Source organism: Thermobia domestica, chromosome 3 (assembly GCF_964235325.1).
Source record: "Thermobia domestica chromosome 3, izTheDome1.hap1.1, whole genome shotgun sequence".
In the NCBI taxonomy this organism is placed as follows: Eukaryota; Metazoa; Arthropoda; class Insecta; order Zygentoma; family Lepismatidae; genus Thermobia; species Thermobia domestica.
In genome coordinates, this window is record NC_137456.1 from 153,151,810 (window position 1) to 153,169,965 (window position 18,156).

At 31.6% G+C, this 18,156-nt stretch overlaps 1 protein-coding gene across 2 annotated transcripts in view; it reads right to left on the bottom strand.

Moving 5' to 3' along the window:
* Lrp4 (LDL receptor related protein 4) overlaps positions 1 to 18,156 on the bottom strand; it is an 872,950-nt gene that overhangs the window by 55,263 nt on the left and 799,531 nt on the right. For both annotated transcript variants that reach the window (XM_081751909.1, XM_081751908.1), the window contains exons 12-19: positions 16,228 to 16,409; positions 13,321 to 13,484; positions 11,304 to 11,438; positions 9,042 to 9,289; positions 7,952 to 8,113; positions 7,072 to 7,287; positions 5,711 to 5,834; positions 3,830 to 3,992 (exon numbers count right to left, since the gene is read on the bottom strand). In XM_081751909.1, coding sequence (XP_081608035.1) covers positions 3,830 to 3,992; positions 5,711 to 5,834; positions 7,072 to 7,287; positions 7,952 to 8,113; positions 9,042 to 9,289; positions 11,304 to 11,438; positions 13,321 to 13,484; positions 16,228 to 16,409 — 1,394 coding nt within the window. The remainder of the gene's footprint in view (positions 1 to 3,829; positions 3,993 to 5,710; positions 5,835 to 7,071; positions 7,288 to 7,951; positions 8,114 to 9,041; positions 9,290 to 11,303; positions 11,439 to 13,320; positions 13,485 to 16,227; positions 16,410 to 18,156) is intronic.

Below are 18,156 nucleotides of genomic sequence, written 5' to 3' on the forward strand. Positions count from 1 at the left end.
AAAATTCCCATAGCACATTAATCACATTTCGGACTTTTTCTGTACTCTAGTCATTATAGGGTGCTTCTATGCAAAGTTTCACGTCTATACCTCATTGGGAATTACCTAATCAATTTGATGATTAAGAGAATGAAACGATTTCTACTTGGCTAAGAACAGTTTTTCGCCAGTAAAAAATTTGTTATAACACATGCCACACATTTCGGAATTTTTCTATGCTCAAGTCATTATAGGGTAACTCTATTCAAAGTTTCACGTCTCTATCTCATTAGGAAGTACCTAATCAATTTGATGAGTGAGTCAGTGAAACGATTTTTTTCCTAGCTAAGGACATTTTTTGCCCATAAAGAATTTCCCATAGAACATTCCACAGATTTCGGACTTTCTCCATACTCAAGTAGTTATAGGCTACCTTTATGCAAAGTTTCACTTCTCTACCCCATTGGAAAGTACCTAATCATTTTGATGAGTGAGTGAGTGAAACGATTTTTTTCCTGGCTAAGGACAGTTTTTTACATATAAAAAACTTTCCCGTAGAACATTTCTCAAATTTCGGACTTTTTTCATACTCAAGTCATTAGAAGGTACCTTTGCGCAGAGTTTCAAGTCCATGTCTCATTAAAAAGTACCTAATCAATTTGATGAGTGAGTGAGTGAAACGATTTTTTTATGGCTAAAGACAGTTTTATACCCATAAAAGATTTCCCATAGCACATTCCTCAGATTTCGGACCTTTTCCATACTCAAGTTATTGTAGGGTAGCTTTATGCAAAGTCTCAAGTTTCTATCTCATTAGGAAGTATCTAATCAACTTGATGAGTGAGTGAGTGAAACGATTTTTTTCTCTAGCTAAGGACAGTTCTTTGCCTATAAAAATTTCCCATAGCACATTCCTCAGATTTCGGACTTTTTCCATACTCACGTCGTTATAGGATACCTTTATGCAAAGTTTCAGGTTTCTATCTCATTGGGAAGTACCTAATCAATTTGATGAATGAGTGAGTAAAACGATTTTTTTTCCTGGCTAACGACAGTTTTTTGGCTATAAAAAATTTCTCATAGCACATTCCTCAGATTTCGGACTTTTCTATACTCAAGTTATTGTAGGGTATCTTTGTGCAAAGTTTCACGTTTTTATCTCATAGGGAAGTACCTAATCAATTTGAGGAGTGAGTGAGGGAAACGATTTTTTTCCTGGCTAAGGACAGTTTTTCCCCCATAAAAAAATTTGCATAGCACATTCCTCAGATTTAGGACTTTTTCTATATTCAGGTTGTTATAGGGTAGCTTTGTGCAAAGTTTCAGGTTTCTATCTCATTGGGAAGTATCTAATCAATTTGATGAGTGAGTGAGTGAGAAACAATTTTTTTTCCTGGCTAAGGACAGTTTTTTGCCTATAAAAAGTTTCCCATACCACATTCCTCAGATTTCGAACTTTTTCCATACTCAAGTTATTGTAGGGTACCTTTATGCAAAGTTTCAAGTTTCTATCTCATTGGGAAGTACCTAATCAATTTGATGAGTGAGTGAGTGAAACGATTTTTTTCCTGACTAAGGACAGTTTTTTGCCTATAAAAAATTTCCCATAGCACATTCCTCAGATTTCGGATTTTTTTCATACTCAGGTTGTTATAGGGTACCTTTATGCAAAGTTTCAGGTTTCTATCTTATTGGGAAGTACCTAATCAATTTGATGAGTGAGTGAGTGAAACTTTTTTTTCCTGGCTAAGGACAGTTTTTTGCCTATAAAAAGTTTCCCATAGCACATTCCTCAGATTTCGGACTTTTCCCGTACTCAAGTTATTGTAGGGTACCTTTATGCAAAGTTTCAAGTTTCTATCTCATTGGGAAGTACCTAATCAATTTGATGAGTGAGTGAGGGAAACTTTTTTTCCTGACTAAGGACAGTTTCTGGCCCATAAAAGATTTCCCATAGGACATTTCTCAGATTTCGGACTTTTTCCATACTTAGGTCATAATAGGGTACCTTTATGCAAAGTTTCACGTTTCTATTTCATTAGAAAGTACCTAATCAATTTGATGACTGAGTGAGTGAAACGATTTTTTTCCTGGCTAAGGACAGTATTTTGCCCATAAAAAGTTTCCAATATGACATTCCTCAGATTTCGGACTTTTTCCATACTCAAATTGTTATAGGGTACCTTTATGCAAAGTTTCACGTCTCTATCCCATTGGGAAGTACCTAATCAATTTGATGAGTGAGTCAGTGAGTCAGTGAGCCTGAAAACTGCATATTTTGGGGGTCGAGGACTCGAATATGGTTGAAGGTAGGAATGTGGGATTTAGGATATGAGTACATCTCTCGGATATCTCCTTAAATTCTAAATTTCATGTTTCTACCTTTAATAGAATCGTTTTTACAAAGCCTCGAAATCGGCGATTTTACCCAAAACTCTTGTTCGTGTATAATATGCTTACGGCAGTGCAGGCCAGTTTTCATTTGCTTCGCGGAACTTGGCTGCCATGCACTGCCGTGTATGTTGATAACTTAATGATGTTCACTACTGCTGAGGCAAAGCTCGCCATTGATTCCTATCCTGTGCCAAGCCAATATAGTTTGAATTGTTATTAACTATCTACCTAAAACTCTGCTTTATACTACTCTCCAATCAACGTTACTCTTGGGCTACTGAAAGATTCGTTTGGCACATAATTCTCTATTAAAAGTATATCACCTAGCGTAACGTTTTCAACTTATCTTAGATGTATGAAATGAAATAAACAATATAATAAAAACAGAACTATTTCAATCCAGACTAGTGAAGACACGTTGGTATTTTCTTAACCTGTACTCTACCAACAGTGGCGGGCATTATCAGGACTCTTAGTAGGATAATGAAAAGCATGCAGGTTAAATTACATGAAAAAATAATGGAACAAATAAGGTCTCAATTGTTTGTTTGTTTGTTTGTTGGAGTTTAGCGTCCCCTTTTCAGCACTGAGGCTATATAAGACGTGGACTCACAGTTTAAGATGGAATCTGAACCACTGTAATGTGTTCAAATTTTAATGCACTCCCACCTTGAATCGCACCCAGGGCCATTTGCGCAAAAGAAGCACGTGATAGCCACTAGACCAACGGGGGGGAGGGGGGGGGCAAATGAAGCATTGGAAATATACGCAAATATATATATATTGGGTGTTCTACATTATTCTTAAAGTTAAAGCCAAAAAAGAAAAAACCCTGGGGCATTCCATAACATGCTTACGGCAAATGAAAAATCTGACGATGTAGCAATAAATGCTGGAACATAAGATTGATCTACGAATCCATCAAATAGTTACATCACATTTTCCCCGATAACAGACAGAAAAAAATAATGAAATTTTTAGCTGAAATTTGTAAGATAGCCACAAACTGGGATTACCACAATAGGCAGGTCAAGAGCTAAGAAAAAGAGCTTGAGTTTTTCCCTGTGCTTTATATGAGCGTTCATCAAGGAAAAGATGATATTAATTTACGAACAACAACATGATCGTTTTTTTTTTCTCTTAAGAGGATGAGTGATCCTTCCGTTATTAAATAGAGACAGTTTTTCGAAAATGTTTTTAATAAACTTCATTTTGTTAATAACTTCAATTAACAAACAGTAATTATATTATTATTATTATTATTATTATTATTATTATTATTATTATTATTATTATTATTACTAACAATAATAATAATCCCATACTATATGTGACGTAGAAAAGTAATATCCTTGTTTTCGCAACTCAATTATAAAAGCACAATGTGTTGCAAATTACAATAATGAGCTTTCTAAACCATCATGTAGAAAAGTTCGTTTGCATTTATCCCTCTTACCATTAGCTTGATGCCAATAGGACAAGCACACGTATGATCTGCTGGAACAGGCGCTAACAAACATAAATGAGAACAACCACCATTTTGGACATGACACATTGTTGGAACTATTTGTCTATTCCGATGGAAAACCCTTACATCCATCAAGCCGGAAATACCAGATCTGGAAAAAAAAGGAAAAAGTTTACTTTTCTTTTATAATCAAATCTCTATTTTCTTTTTGTAACCATACACTATTGTATATTTATCTATTTTGTCGTGAGAATGTTTGATTATAAGTAGTATGTGTGTGTTACAGTTAGAATTATGTGCTACTTACATGATGTACTACTTAACAGTGTGTATTTTTCAAATACAGGATATAAATGAATTAATAATCTAATTTAACAGAATAAAAACTATCAGTTATAACAGATTGGCAACGAATGATAACTTTATGTACGATAACGAACGATAACTATGGCTGTGAATTTATCCTCAAGCACATCAATTTGTTTAACCCCGTTGTGCTCTATCGATTAATATATATGCCGTATCTTTGGAAAATGTTAAAGCAAAAATTTAAATTTAGAAGTGAATCTCAGCTTTGATCTAGATGTCATTAATCATATTGCATACTTTCACCTTTCTTTTCTCATAATGGTTATCGTACAGCATCCATTTTTGATTTTTAAAAAAATATTAGTTTTTTCTCGAAAATTATTCATGAGAATTTATACTGACTTATACCAAATAAAAGACAAATTCTGACCAAGGTATATACTATTTAATCAGTAATATTGTTACAGTTTCGGCAAAGTATCTTTACCTTTATCAGACACGTTATCTGATGAAGGCAAAGATACTTTGTCGAAACTGTAACGATATATTTATTTAAATAATATATGCTTTGGTCAGAATTTGTCTTTTATTTTATACAAGAAGTTTCAAAACTACAATGACTGGTATTCTGATTCATATCATGGAGAGAATTAGCTGAGTCGAGCGGAAAACGAATGGGAGGATGTTACAAATGGTGGGAGAAAAATAATAAGTTTAGATATTGTTCAGAAGAGGGAGAGAAACTGGTTGAGACATTGGCTAAGGAGGAACTGTATCATGAGGGACGTGCTAGAGGGTGTGGTGGCTGGAAAGAGAGGGAGTAGGCGAAGAAAGCTACAATTGATGGACTATATCAATACAGAAAAATCGTACGTGAAGACGAAGAGGTTAGCTGAAGCTATTCAGTTGCAGCAAGTGACCTGCCACTAATAATGATGATGATGATGATAACATTTTGCTCATGTCAATGAGATTATGCATTGGTATATGCCTCATTTTAAAATAAAACATCTGTCTTTAAACGTTAATAATATTGAAGAACATGTACATTATATATTTTGTTGAATCTTCGAAAAAGTGAATATCACATCTAAACATTTATAGCACAGTTCGATTAACTGAAATATACCCTAATACTACATTGACACATATATTGGTATACTACAATACACCAATATATAAAAAATACATTGATATGTGAAATTGCATGTTTCATTATATAAAGTTGCATTTTTCCTCTCAGTACTTATCATTAAAATAATCATAAATATTGTTTTAAAAGTATACTTTTTATTTTTATATATTTTAAAAATAATTAATAAGTCCTTACATGCAAAACTTATCATTATTTTAGATAAGAAAGATACTTTTACATGTATATCAATAACAATGTAATACATATTTTATATATATATATATATATATATATATATATATATATATATATATATATATATATATATATATATATACATAGAGAGAGAGAGAGATTATACTATCATTGATATGATTTGGGCACTCATATAGTTAGCTATCTTGCTCGTAAGTGCAAACAGTTACCTTAAAACAGATCGGTCTTTTCCAGTTGATTTATCTGCTACATGAATGCTAGCAGTATCCCAATCAGTCCAAAATATCTTGTCCTCAAATACTGCTAAACCAAAGGGATGAGGTAGTTCAGATCCTGAAAAAAAAGTTTTTTTTTTTTTTTTTTTTTTTTTGTATGAATAAAATATAATGTTTGCTAAGGATGTATATAATTTAATATTTCATTTTTATATATATTGTTATTATTATATTTGTGACACACTTGTTTTTCAACCCTTATCAAAACAGTAAAATTTACGCTTCTTTTGGTGATTCTTTCGCTTGTCCCTAAACCTGGTACTGTAGCAGATGATTTGCAATTTTGTCTGGTGTGCAGCCCGGCGTGTGCAAAGGAAAACGGGAAACTATAAACTCTTTCGACCATTGTCATGTGCACCTAGAAAGTGTTCGCTAATTCCACTACGGTTGGCTTCGGTGTGTTTTTTATAATTTGGTAAGATCTTTTTTGAAAAAAAAAAGTGTTACGTCCTGACTAAGGTTAATCTTACTACTTTTCTGTTTTCGGCCCTGAATTTTTGAAGTTAAGGGCGATATGTTCGGAACTTTATATGCCCCATATTCACTTTTCGAATACCGTATACACCTGCGCCATATACATAGGCCGTATATACACACTTGTTGAATATTACGGTAGGCTGCGGCCGCAGTACTACCTTTTTCGAATTTAGAAACTAAACAGTGTTTGATGCGTTACCTATCGTCTCCATTTCATACACGCTACACTGTTCCCTACGAGCTGTTTGTTCGCACTTACTGTTTATTGCTACTGCTCTAAAATTTCTCCGATTACGTGACAATTAGTTCACGCATTAGCATCGCCATTTGTGAAGTTAGTACTTTACTAAATGACGAAGTGTCTGCAAAAACCTTTGGACGTACTCAATATATTGTATACTACACATTAATCTTTAGATATTTCTTTCTCTGTTACATACGAGCTAGACATGCTACAAAGAAACTTCTGCTAGGTAAAACAAGAAACTATAAACTTATAATGTGTCTGAAATTCTTACAGTGAATATAAAGTAAATATATTTGTTTATATTGCCTAAACAAAATTTAATTTGTGGATTTTTTGAAAATTATATACACACAAAAATATGTTTCTGATTATGGTAAAAAGAACCCAATGTAAAATTAACACGTAAATAACTAAAAGTAACATAAATAAAGCGAAAATATGAATAAATTTTACAAGTAAGAAGATCAATTTGATCTAATCTGAACGATCTTTATTAGTTAGAAAATTTATTTATTATTTAAATTACTACAAAATCAGCACTTAGAAGATAGCAATTGACATTATATATTACCTATTAATGTTGATCTACCCCTTCCATCCAGAGAAGCATATTCTATGGCTTTCGTTCCTCCGTCTGCCCAATACAGTCGTCCTCCTTCGTGGTCAATGGCTAATCCGTTTGGCCAGGTAAGATTTCGTTTAATGAGATCCACTCTTTGAGATCCATCCATTCCTGCTCTTTCGATTTTTGGTATTGCTCCCCAATCACTCCAATACATGTAACCACCTACGAAAAATGCCCAGTGTTATTGTTATTTTTTGAAAGTTTTTTCTAGCAAAAAAAGAAGAAAATAAGGCATCATTTCAGAAAATTGTTTCTGTAAAAAATTTAATAAAATATAGAACAATTATGGAAACATATCAACAATACATATGTAAGTGGTAAGTACTGTAAATTAAAATTTGATTTTAATGTAATTACTAATAGACGTAAGGAACAAATTTTAAATTGTTATCCAGTTTACTAATCTAAGAAGTATTCCTGTGGCAACCTATAGCAATTTGAAGAATTTTAATTGCCACAGGAGTACTTCTCAGGTTAGTAAAGTGGATAATGATTTAAGTGTTTGAAGATCTTAATCTTTCGAACACAATAAGTGTATTACTTTGGATTAAATAAGGGACACTATTATTCTGGAAATAGGAAATTAACCACAGATCTTCGATTCTACGCATATAAATGTATCAAGTCAAAATTCTAAAGTTATCTCTTTACGAAGCATTTATAATATTGAAACAAAAGTCACTCAGCTTGGCCCTTGTAAAACAAAACTGCGTTTGGCTTATAACTGGTCTTCTAGCGTTAAAACTAGGCTCAGTTTTGTTCAGGATCTTCATTAACGTTGGTAACGAAATAAAAATGACGCATTCTAAGCCATAATACAACTTACCAACAGGATCAACGACTATATCTCTTGGTTTATCAAGGCCTTCCCATATCAACAGCGATCTCATGCTTCCGTCAAGATTAGAAACTTCAATTCTGTTTGTTCCAGCGTCTGTCCAGTAAAGTTTGTGAGTCACCCAATCTAACGCCAGACCAGCAGGCGATTCTACAACAGAGACAACATGTGCGCACATCAACCACAAAATAACATTTAAATCATTTCTTTTATAGACAATAAATAAATAAATAAATAAATAAATAAATAAATAAATAAATAAATAAATAAACTTTGCCCTGTTCCTAAAAATACAAACTTTGCATAAGTCCGTTTAAAAAATTTCCTAGGCATATACAGAAATATCCTCAAAGAAAAAAGGATGAAACTTGATATTATTAGAGTGTTAAAAAGGTTACTGAAAATAATTTACTTTCATTAGAGTGCATAGTATGATTTTCTTATTTATTTTTGCATACATTATTTTAGTTAATTTATTATTATGGTTTAACTTACTTTATTTAATCATTTATTAAAAGAATAAAGAGTAACCTCCAAAAGGAAGAGAATTAAAATTTAATATGATAAGATATTTCAACACAAGTTTAAAATACCCCAATATTCCTAATAAAAATAAAATATATCGCTATTACACTAAAGTTCATATTAACATATTTATTTTTTTATAATATACATATTGTAATTATGTACTTCTTCGTGTCAGTTAACTCGTCTTGCTGAATCTTATTCTAAAGTATTGATTCATATTATAGATGAAAGGAAATTATAGAGTATTTTAAATTTTGAATAATTTCTTTCGTGGAGGATACGTATTTGATTCTGCTATAATTTGATTTTTTATATTTTAAACAGTGAATCTACAGCTAGAGTTATTAATATAAAAAGGCTTGAAACATATTAATCACATCAGTTTCATTGTATTACAAAAATACAGCAAATAGAAACCATTATAGAAATTACTTATTACTTGCATTAGACTTTTACTATGTTACCGTAATTAAAATTTAACTCGCAGATGATTATTATTGAAACCAGGATTTTCCCACTCCCTCATTTACAGAATAAGAGATTTCTTTACCTAAATTAGAACCGACAATAACTTGTTGATTAGTTCCATTTAGTGAAGCCCTACTAATCGTATCTGCTTCAACATCTGTCCAAAATATCGTATCATTTTCGCTGTCCCATGCAAGAGCCACAGCTGACATTACTCCATCAACTGGAATTACCATATCCACATGGCCTGGTTGATTCATTTGCATCAATCGTAGATCTTTACTTCGAGCGAACAGTAGAAGCGTTTCTGGAGTAGATTCGCAAGTTTTCCTACAACAGTGAAGTAAAAAATATATGTTTCTGTAAACACTATAGAAAAGGATGAAATAAAAATAAACGCTATTGAATAAATGTTAAGATATAAAGTAAATTTAGAATTGATTGTAGAATACTAATATATAACAAAGTTCAAAATTGTAGTTTACATTAGACATAATATAAGATCATAAAGTAAGAAATAATATAAGATCATAATATAAGTATTTATGATCTTATATACTGACTCTTTCACTGTTGTACACAAGACATCGGAATCATTTTCTACAAAAAATCACAATATTAAGTTGTTATATATATATATATATATATATATATATATATATATATATATATATATATATATATATATATGAGACACTTATTATATAAAGCGGGTGGGATTCACTGTTTTGGAGTATGTCGTCAATGTAGGAAACTTCAAAACAAGCAAGAAATATACAACAAATATGGGTCAAGACATATCGTGGGAAATAACTTTGAGGCTACCTAGTTTTTATAGAGTTTTTCAAAGTCGGTTAAGAAATTCCACAGAAACTAGCATAGGCTCCATCTAAATATCTATGTATAGAGAGATGTGGTACCGGTGCAATGAGATTTTTTAAAGGAAATTATCGGAACCCTGGTTCAATGAAATATACATGAGAATTTCCTGGTAGGTAATTCCAAACCTTCAAACTGAAACGTGTTCTCGAGTAACTGAAATGTACAGGTTTGATTTCAGCTAAGCTTGTTTGATTTATCTTATCATTCGTGGAATATATGAGATGATTTTTTTTTCCCAAGGAAATGGAGCCTTCTTTCAAATTTTACAGGACAGAAAGTCTGTATGACATAAGAATGGCAACCTCGAAAGTAAAAATGAGTTCGAAACACAACACACCTGAGGTGTACCACAATGTAGGTTGCAGAACATCTGAAAGAAGGTGAAAATCCCAGTCAATATGGGTTTAAAATCATGTCTCTTTAAAGAAATAACTAGAAGAAAATGTGGCAATACAAATTCTATTTTATGGGTTCTAGACAAAGCGATCTATCAAATTGACTGTGGTACCGCGAAACTGTGGTACCGCGTAGAAAAATTAACATACATAGCTAGTAACAGGTAATTTTAAGTGCAAATGACACGATTATATTGTGCAGCCTACACATTCGCCATTGGTATACTATAATAACTGATTAAAATTAATGCCACTACTTTGCTCAGAATGGACTGAGAACTGGGAGTCCTTCTTCCACACCTGCAACCATTACATGAATTCCTTAATGTAGTATGAAAACATTTGTAACAAGATAAAAAGGTATGTGATTCAAAATAGTGTTTTCGTAAAAAACTACTGTCTTTGATTTTGAGTATTGTAAATTTTTAAAAGCACACTATCACGTCAGCTAGTTCCTTATTGTTAAGTTCAGAATAGTTCTATACTGATTTCAGTAGTAATAGGCAAAAGTCAGGAAATCGACCAGAAATCATTATTAAAAATTATCACCTGACATAAATCTGGTAGGATGTTCGAACGAAAGAAAGAGAAAACATAGGTATCTCAATATAATACGTTCACAAACTATTTTGCCCGTTAGTTTACCCATTTTACAAAATCAGAGGGTACATTTACTTTTCTTTTTCTTTTTCTTCTTGAAGTGCCTATATCATCAGAATAACTCTTCGAACTGATGTTCACAAATATAGAGAAAAAATACTACTGGACGGAGAAACCGGTTGTCAGTTGAATATCCTACCACTGGACTACTTATTGCTAGTGCATTAACTTTTCTGTGTATGTAGGAGACTAGAGTTCAATATTCTGCTATTTTTTGTTTACATTTCAACGTAAATCGACACGCAATACATTATATGATACGTAACAATAATTTTACAAGATATTCTACGTTTCTACCAAGTTTACTTCGTCTACTATAAAAGGTTTCCTGTATTGGAAAAGAAAACTTTTAGTAATTCAAATTCTATTACAATTTATTCATATTAAATATACATATTTATACGCACCCGTCAGGAAGGAGGTTGAGACCCATTGGACACACACATCGATAAGAAATACGATTTGGAAGACACATGTGTGAACAACCACCCATGTCGTGTCCGCAATGATTTCGATATTTCGGTTGCCTTTGGGGATGATAACTGTAAAAAACAAAATTGTATCTAATTAATGATCATGTAAACATAACAGGATTAACAGTTAACATCAGGATCATCATATTTCTTGGTTTTTAAATTTCATATTTCATATGATTATTTTTTTTCGTACTGCAATACATGTTTCTGGGTGAATATTCGGATTAATTTTCAATGAATTTATAAAAGTACTTATAAACCTTACAGTACTTACAGAACTTAATACTAAAATAATGATGATGATAATAATAATAATAATAATAATAATAATAATAATAATAATAATAATAATAATAATAATAATAATAATAATAATAATAATAATAATAATAATAATAATAAAGCTTAGTTATGACACCATATATGAAGAAATCTTACTATATATGGTCCACTTCTCCCCACTGGTCTAATAAGTAGTGCATGTGCCTTTGGTGTACATGATCCCGGGTTCGATTCCAGCTGGAAGAGCCCAAAAATTTAATTTCACAATCATTTTCTTTCCTGAATTATCTGTATCCTTTAGCCTAACGGGCATAACCATGGGGTGTTAAACTCACAAAGTTCATTTTTATTTCAACTACGAGTGCTTTTGTAATAACCATAACTACAAAAGAAAGTATCACGAGAAAATGCTTTCAAATTTTACAGTACACAGACATATTAAAACTAGTATGTTCATTTTTCTTTAGACGTTTCTAGAAAAATTATTTGCAATACTTAAACTTCGAATTAGATAAAGTAATATACCTTTCTTTTATAATGAAGAGAAAGAGGATAATTACGTTACATATATTTTATATATTATTGGTTAGCTATGATCGTTTCACTATTTTAACTTTTGATTCTATTACCCTCAAAGGTATACTCTTAATAACGTGAAAAAACAGTTTTCATTATTGACATAAATTTACTTTGTTAACAAAATTCCGAACATTTTACATCAAAAATTAAACATGGAAAAGATTTTGTTGGGAATCGGCCAATGTCACCATTTTAGTATTTGTCGGGTGGTACTGAGAGAAAGCCACTCTAGAACCTGTCATGATGGTCGGATGCAGGATTCAAATCCGGAAGCTCCTGATAGCGAAATGTGAATTCTAATCTTCACATTACAACTGTGATAATATACTTTCACAGATGAGAATTCAATGTTTAAAAAGAAAGAAAAAAAAAAGGTACATAGTTTTATTGCCTAACACAGATACACATATAAAATGAATGACGTTTATGAATTGAAAGAAAAGAAAATAATATAATCAATACACTGAAGAAACAATTATTTCTGCATTTATATAGCACTAAACACATTTCAAATCGTTACAATATAATGTCGCATTAATAACCACAAACCTTTATTCATGATACCTGGAGCTTCTCATCAAATTATTACTTTTCAGGTATGCTTTCGGCTACCAATCTTTTTACCATCAATTGTAAAACACTATTTGAAGAAAGCAGGCTTTACAAACACTAATATCAGCAGTAATATTGTAAAGACTATAGGTGATCACCTACAGACACCACCTCAAAACTTGGAGGGTACAAGGTTTGAGCTAGTATACGTACGTAGATGATCAGTTATTGCTGATATCAGTGTCTTCTTTAAAAGGACTAAGTTAAATAAGTAATAATCTTTGTGAAACCTATGTCCTTCACTTAGTGCCTGGCAGTCGAGTCGATGTTAACACAATTGGGGAGCTGGTGAAGTCATACCAGAAAAGTAATCATTCGATTTAGATTCTAAGGGTACATAATGTTAGTAGCATTAATCTTAACAAAAGTGCACAACACAAGATTTATCTTTGTTGAAGCACAAATCGTATTATTATTTTTTGCCTAAAAGAATGTACAAGACTATAATTATGTGTTAATAAAGTTTGATATTAACCTGTGAATGTCCATTGGAAAATGAAGTCCAGAATGAATGGTTTTAAATCCGGTTCCTGTTACTTTGTTAGCTGTTGAAATACTCTTTGTATTCCAGTCTGTCCAATAGATAGCGTCTTCAAACAATGTGAGAGCAAAGGGATGCGGAAGCCCTTTGCTAATGATCTAAAACAGATGAAATATATTTATTAACATGTTAGATTTTTTTTTAACATTTATATTTCATTTCACTCACAAAATTTATTTTCCATTGAACAAGATTTGCTTTAGTAGACTTAAATCCGATTTTAACTACTCGCTGAGCAAAACAATACGTTTATTGTATAAATTATTAACGTGTAAATGTTTCGCCAACTAACCACTTAGCTTCATCAGACACTATCCGTACTGAGTTCAAGATTCAAAGAACTGGTACAGAGTCCAGATGACGTGTTAGGAATCTAGACTAGCAAACTTATCTTTCTAATTCAGAGTCGAAATGATGAAGTACGGAACTGAATATACTATTACCTGACACCACATTTTATGAAGTATCCACGTGAGATTTGATATGATCCAATATTTGACGTATGTGTTCTTAGCAGGCAAGCAAATACATATTTATCTTTCCTAGTCGGTCAATAAACTGCTAGAATTACAGTTCTTTTGCAAAAACTCTGTATATAGTCAGTGAGACGACAAAATTAAAACAATAGAGAAATGTTGAATTTATCATATCATGTATGTACAGTGATTTTGATATTTTCTTTTTAAATTAACTTTTTTTTTCCGTTCTTTTTGAGATTATAATACATTTTCCCTACTTACTGTAGTTATTTTCACAGATTGTATGTGTATGTTGTGTTTATTTCTTTCCCAGTTTTGGTGAAATTACCTGCACACAATAGCAAAATTTAAATTGAATGTGGAGCACAAAAAGTAAAATGACCTTCAAAATATGGAAGTCTTAACCAGTCATAATCCGTTACATGAATGTTCTAAGATTCAGTTGCCTGAGATCACGTCTCATACAGCTTCGGCACTAAAAAATGAGTAAAATCTCAAAGAAAACTCTTTTATTTTAATATTTTAACTTGTTCCTTAAAAAAGTGATATTCATTGTTTCCCTCGTATATAATCAAAGGCTGTATTGATATATTTAAATAACCCCTATGGAATGCTTTCAATGTCTCCATTAGAACTTGCATCTTCCCTGGTACATAGAAATCCTCGTTAGTATGTCCGATACCTAAATCTAATAATAAATGTGAAATTAATAATTTTAGGCCCATATCAATTTTGTGTACTTTGTGAAATGATTTCAACAGGTATTGTATAAACGAATCATTGATCATGCTAAACCAGCAATTTCAACCTGTAAACATGGCTTTGATACTCGTAAATCCACAACAACTAATCTAGCAATAATCATCGACTTTATAGCTAACTTGTTAGATGAAGGATACCAAGTTGACGTAATATATATTGACTTAGAGAAGGCCTTCGAGAGTAAGTTATGAAATACTGTTAAACAAACTGAATCATTTTTCTTCAGCCCTCACCAAATTATTTTCATCATATCTAAGTGGATGTAAGAACACAGTTGTCTACAAAGAATTTAAATCAGAGAAATAATTTGCGTTATCAGGAGTTCCTCCAACCTAGGTGATTTCTATTATTTATCAATGATTTTCCAGATTACACACCTAGTAGTGAAAAATTTATTATTTGTTGATATCAGAATATACCCCAAGATAAAATCTGTGTATGATTTCTTGATTTACAATGCAACTCAGAGAATATTGCATACTGGTGTTCAGTCAATAAACTTGGAGCTAACATAAACAAATGCAACGTATTATCGTTCAGCAAAAATAAAAATGCCCTTAAATATGATTATAAGCTTAGTAATACTTCTAGAAGTAGACCTAATACAGTTAAAGATCTAGGTGTTACGTTTGACCCGAAATTTACGTTCATTAAACACATCAAAAATGTTATTCATGATGCTTTTAAATTATTAGAATTCATAATTAGAAGTGGTAAGGACTTCAGTATTGAAACCCTTTTAAAAATGTATTACTCATATGTACGCTCCAAGTTGGAATATGCTGTTATAATTTGGAACCTATTGTAACGAAAGTATCGCCAACAAACTGAAAGAGTTCAATCAAAATGTCTTGTAGGTATTTGATATACAAAGTAACTGGACTTTATCCCTCACTTGAAAACCTCAGTACACTGGTGACGATTTTAATATTTACTCATTAGAACAAAGGAATATTTTGCCAATCTGGTATTCCTCCAAAAAAATAGTTCAAAATGAATTTGATTCCTCAAACTTTATATCATCATTAAACTTCCATGTTCATACAGTTAGAACTAGAACTAATAACACAGGTCTCTTTTAGGACCAACACAGGACTCTTTTTTAGGAATGCTGAAGTCATTAATCTGAAGAATATGTTCGGTCTACAACAAATTATGTCAAAAACATGATAAAATTGATAATTGTATGTACAATGTCTTATAAGGCTCTAAAAAAACTGTTGTAAATATATATTGTAATATTTCAACACTCTAATTGAGCATCTACCTGTTGTGTTGATAAATAAACTAAAATAAAATTACATCTATAAATTTACAAACCAAGAAAAAGTTTTAACGTTTTTTGTGTCATTGATAAAATTAATATTTAAGTCATGTCAAGATCAGAGGCGGCTCATGAGACAAAAGCTCATATGTAAAAAATAAAGTTTTATCGCTTCAAACTTAGAGAAGAAAACTTATCCAATGCGCTAATGTTTGTATATAACAATTAATACATTACGTAACTTTTTCCCTTTAGTTTTTAAGAAACAAAACTTTATTTTTCACAGGTGATTTGCCTCACGAACCACCTTTGGTTACAGTAATATTAATAGTATACCTTTTTCCTTCCTGTGCCATCGAAATTTGCCGACTCAATGGCGTGGTGCTTTGCATCAGCCCAATATATCTTGTTAACTGTGTAATCAACAGTTAAACCGTTTGGCCAAAATACGGACTCAGTGATAACACTCATCCTATTACTGCCGTCCATTTCTGCCCTCTCGATTTTTGGGTTTGGGCCTGAAAGATAATAAGGATATATTCTACTAAAACATCACATGCAAGCAATAAATAAAAAAAAAAATCATGTTAAGCCCACTATTGCAAGAGCACACCAACAGTTATAATCTACAAAGGACATACATTGAAGCGATCACTGTATTGGCTTCCAGTGCTATTATGTCTACAGTAGACTAAACATTCTGTTTTTGCCTCTTAAGTAGCTCGTTAAATGCTTCATAATATTAAGCTCGCGCCATGTGGACTTTGTGGTGGACAAACACCGTGCTTGTGGGTTTTCTCGGGGTTCTCCCGTTTCCTCCCACTATTTCATTCCACCATTTCATTCATTTCTCATCATCACCGTCTCCTTTAGCCTAAGCGGCATAACTTAAAGATTTCATTTCATAATATTAAGTCAATAATAATAATAATAATAATAATAATAATAATAATAATAATAATAATAATAATAATAATAATAATAATAATAATAATAATAATAATAATAATAATAATAATAATAATAATAATAATAATAATAATAATAATAATAATAATAATAATAATAATAATAATAATAATAATAATAATAATAATAATAATAATAATAATGTTCCTACGTGAACTAGGTCCAGAACCACGCGTGCTAACCATATCGTATAACATAATATCTAACATCTTTACTTTGATATCTAGTTCATGGAACTGGTATGATAACCAGTTCTATAATGTTTATATATGTGAGGTACTTTCTTGAAAAAAAATAATAGCTTATTTTATTTGAATATTTTGATTCCTAGGAGCGTCAACGATAAAATCTTAATCTTATTCCTTAAATTAATTATAATATCACTACGACACTGTATATTTACTTATTCCAAATATTTTGTTTTTCCTTAAATACTTGTTATATTTGAAGCATTTCATTTTTGATGACTATACAAGTTCACACTCATAGGTTATAATAACGTAAATCCAACATGAAAGTAAGGTATCCTATAATATAGTAGAAACAGTAAGTAATATACAGTTTAATCACATTGTAGGACCACCTACTTAATGACTGGAATAATAACATTTTTGTAGTTCGAGATGTAATCAGAAAGCAATTCACAAGGGTTCTGATTTTTTTTTTTTTTTTTTTTTTTTTTTTTTTTTTTTTTACTAGCGTCTCAAACCAGACAGGTTGTAGAAAATCCAGGAGTTGTTGTATAGTAGTAGTGGAGAGTCCATTAGCCGTACGTGTCTATCGATACTTCAAATTCTTGGTAATGTTATTCAACTCAGCCTTTGATAATTGCGGTAGGGTAACAGGTTGAGTTATCACGTTGCAATATCCTGTCGCCATCAGGGAAGACAATAAATATGTATGGCTGTACGGCGTCAGCAACTATGAATAGATATCCAAATCCGTTCAGATTACCTTCTTTATGTATCAGAAGACCAAGGGACTCCTAGGAAAAAAATTCCAAATCACGACATTATCATCAATCTATGTTCTGCAAAATTGAGTGTCAGGGTGCATACATTTCGACGTTTCATGCCTGATACTTCATCGTCCGTCCACTCAGTGCAACAAAAATGTGGATTCATTGAACAAAGTAACCTTTTGCTGTTCAAGGATGTCTAATTTCGCTACTGGTTGGCAAATTGCAGCCCTTTCAATGCTGAATCCTCTTGAGCATCGTGTTAATAAGTATTATTGTTGTGTTCCTGAGTTTTTTTCCTTCCTGATACGACACTGTCCATCTACTTAGTGAAACAA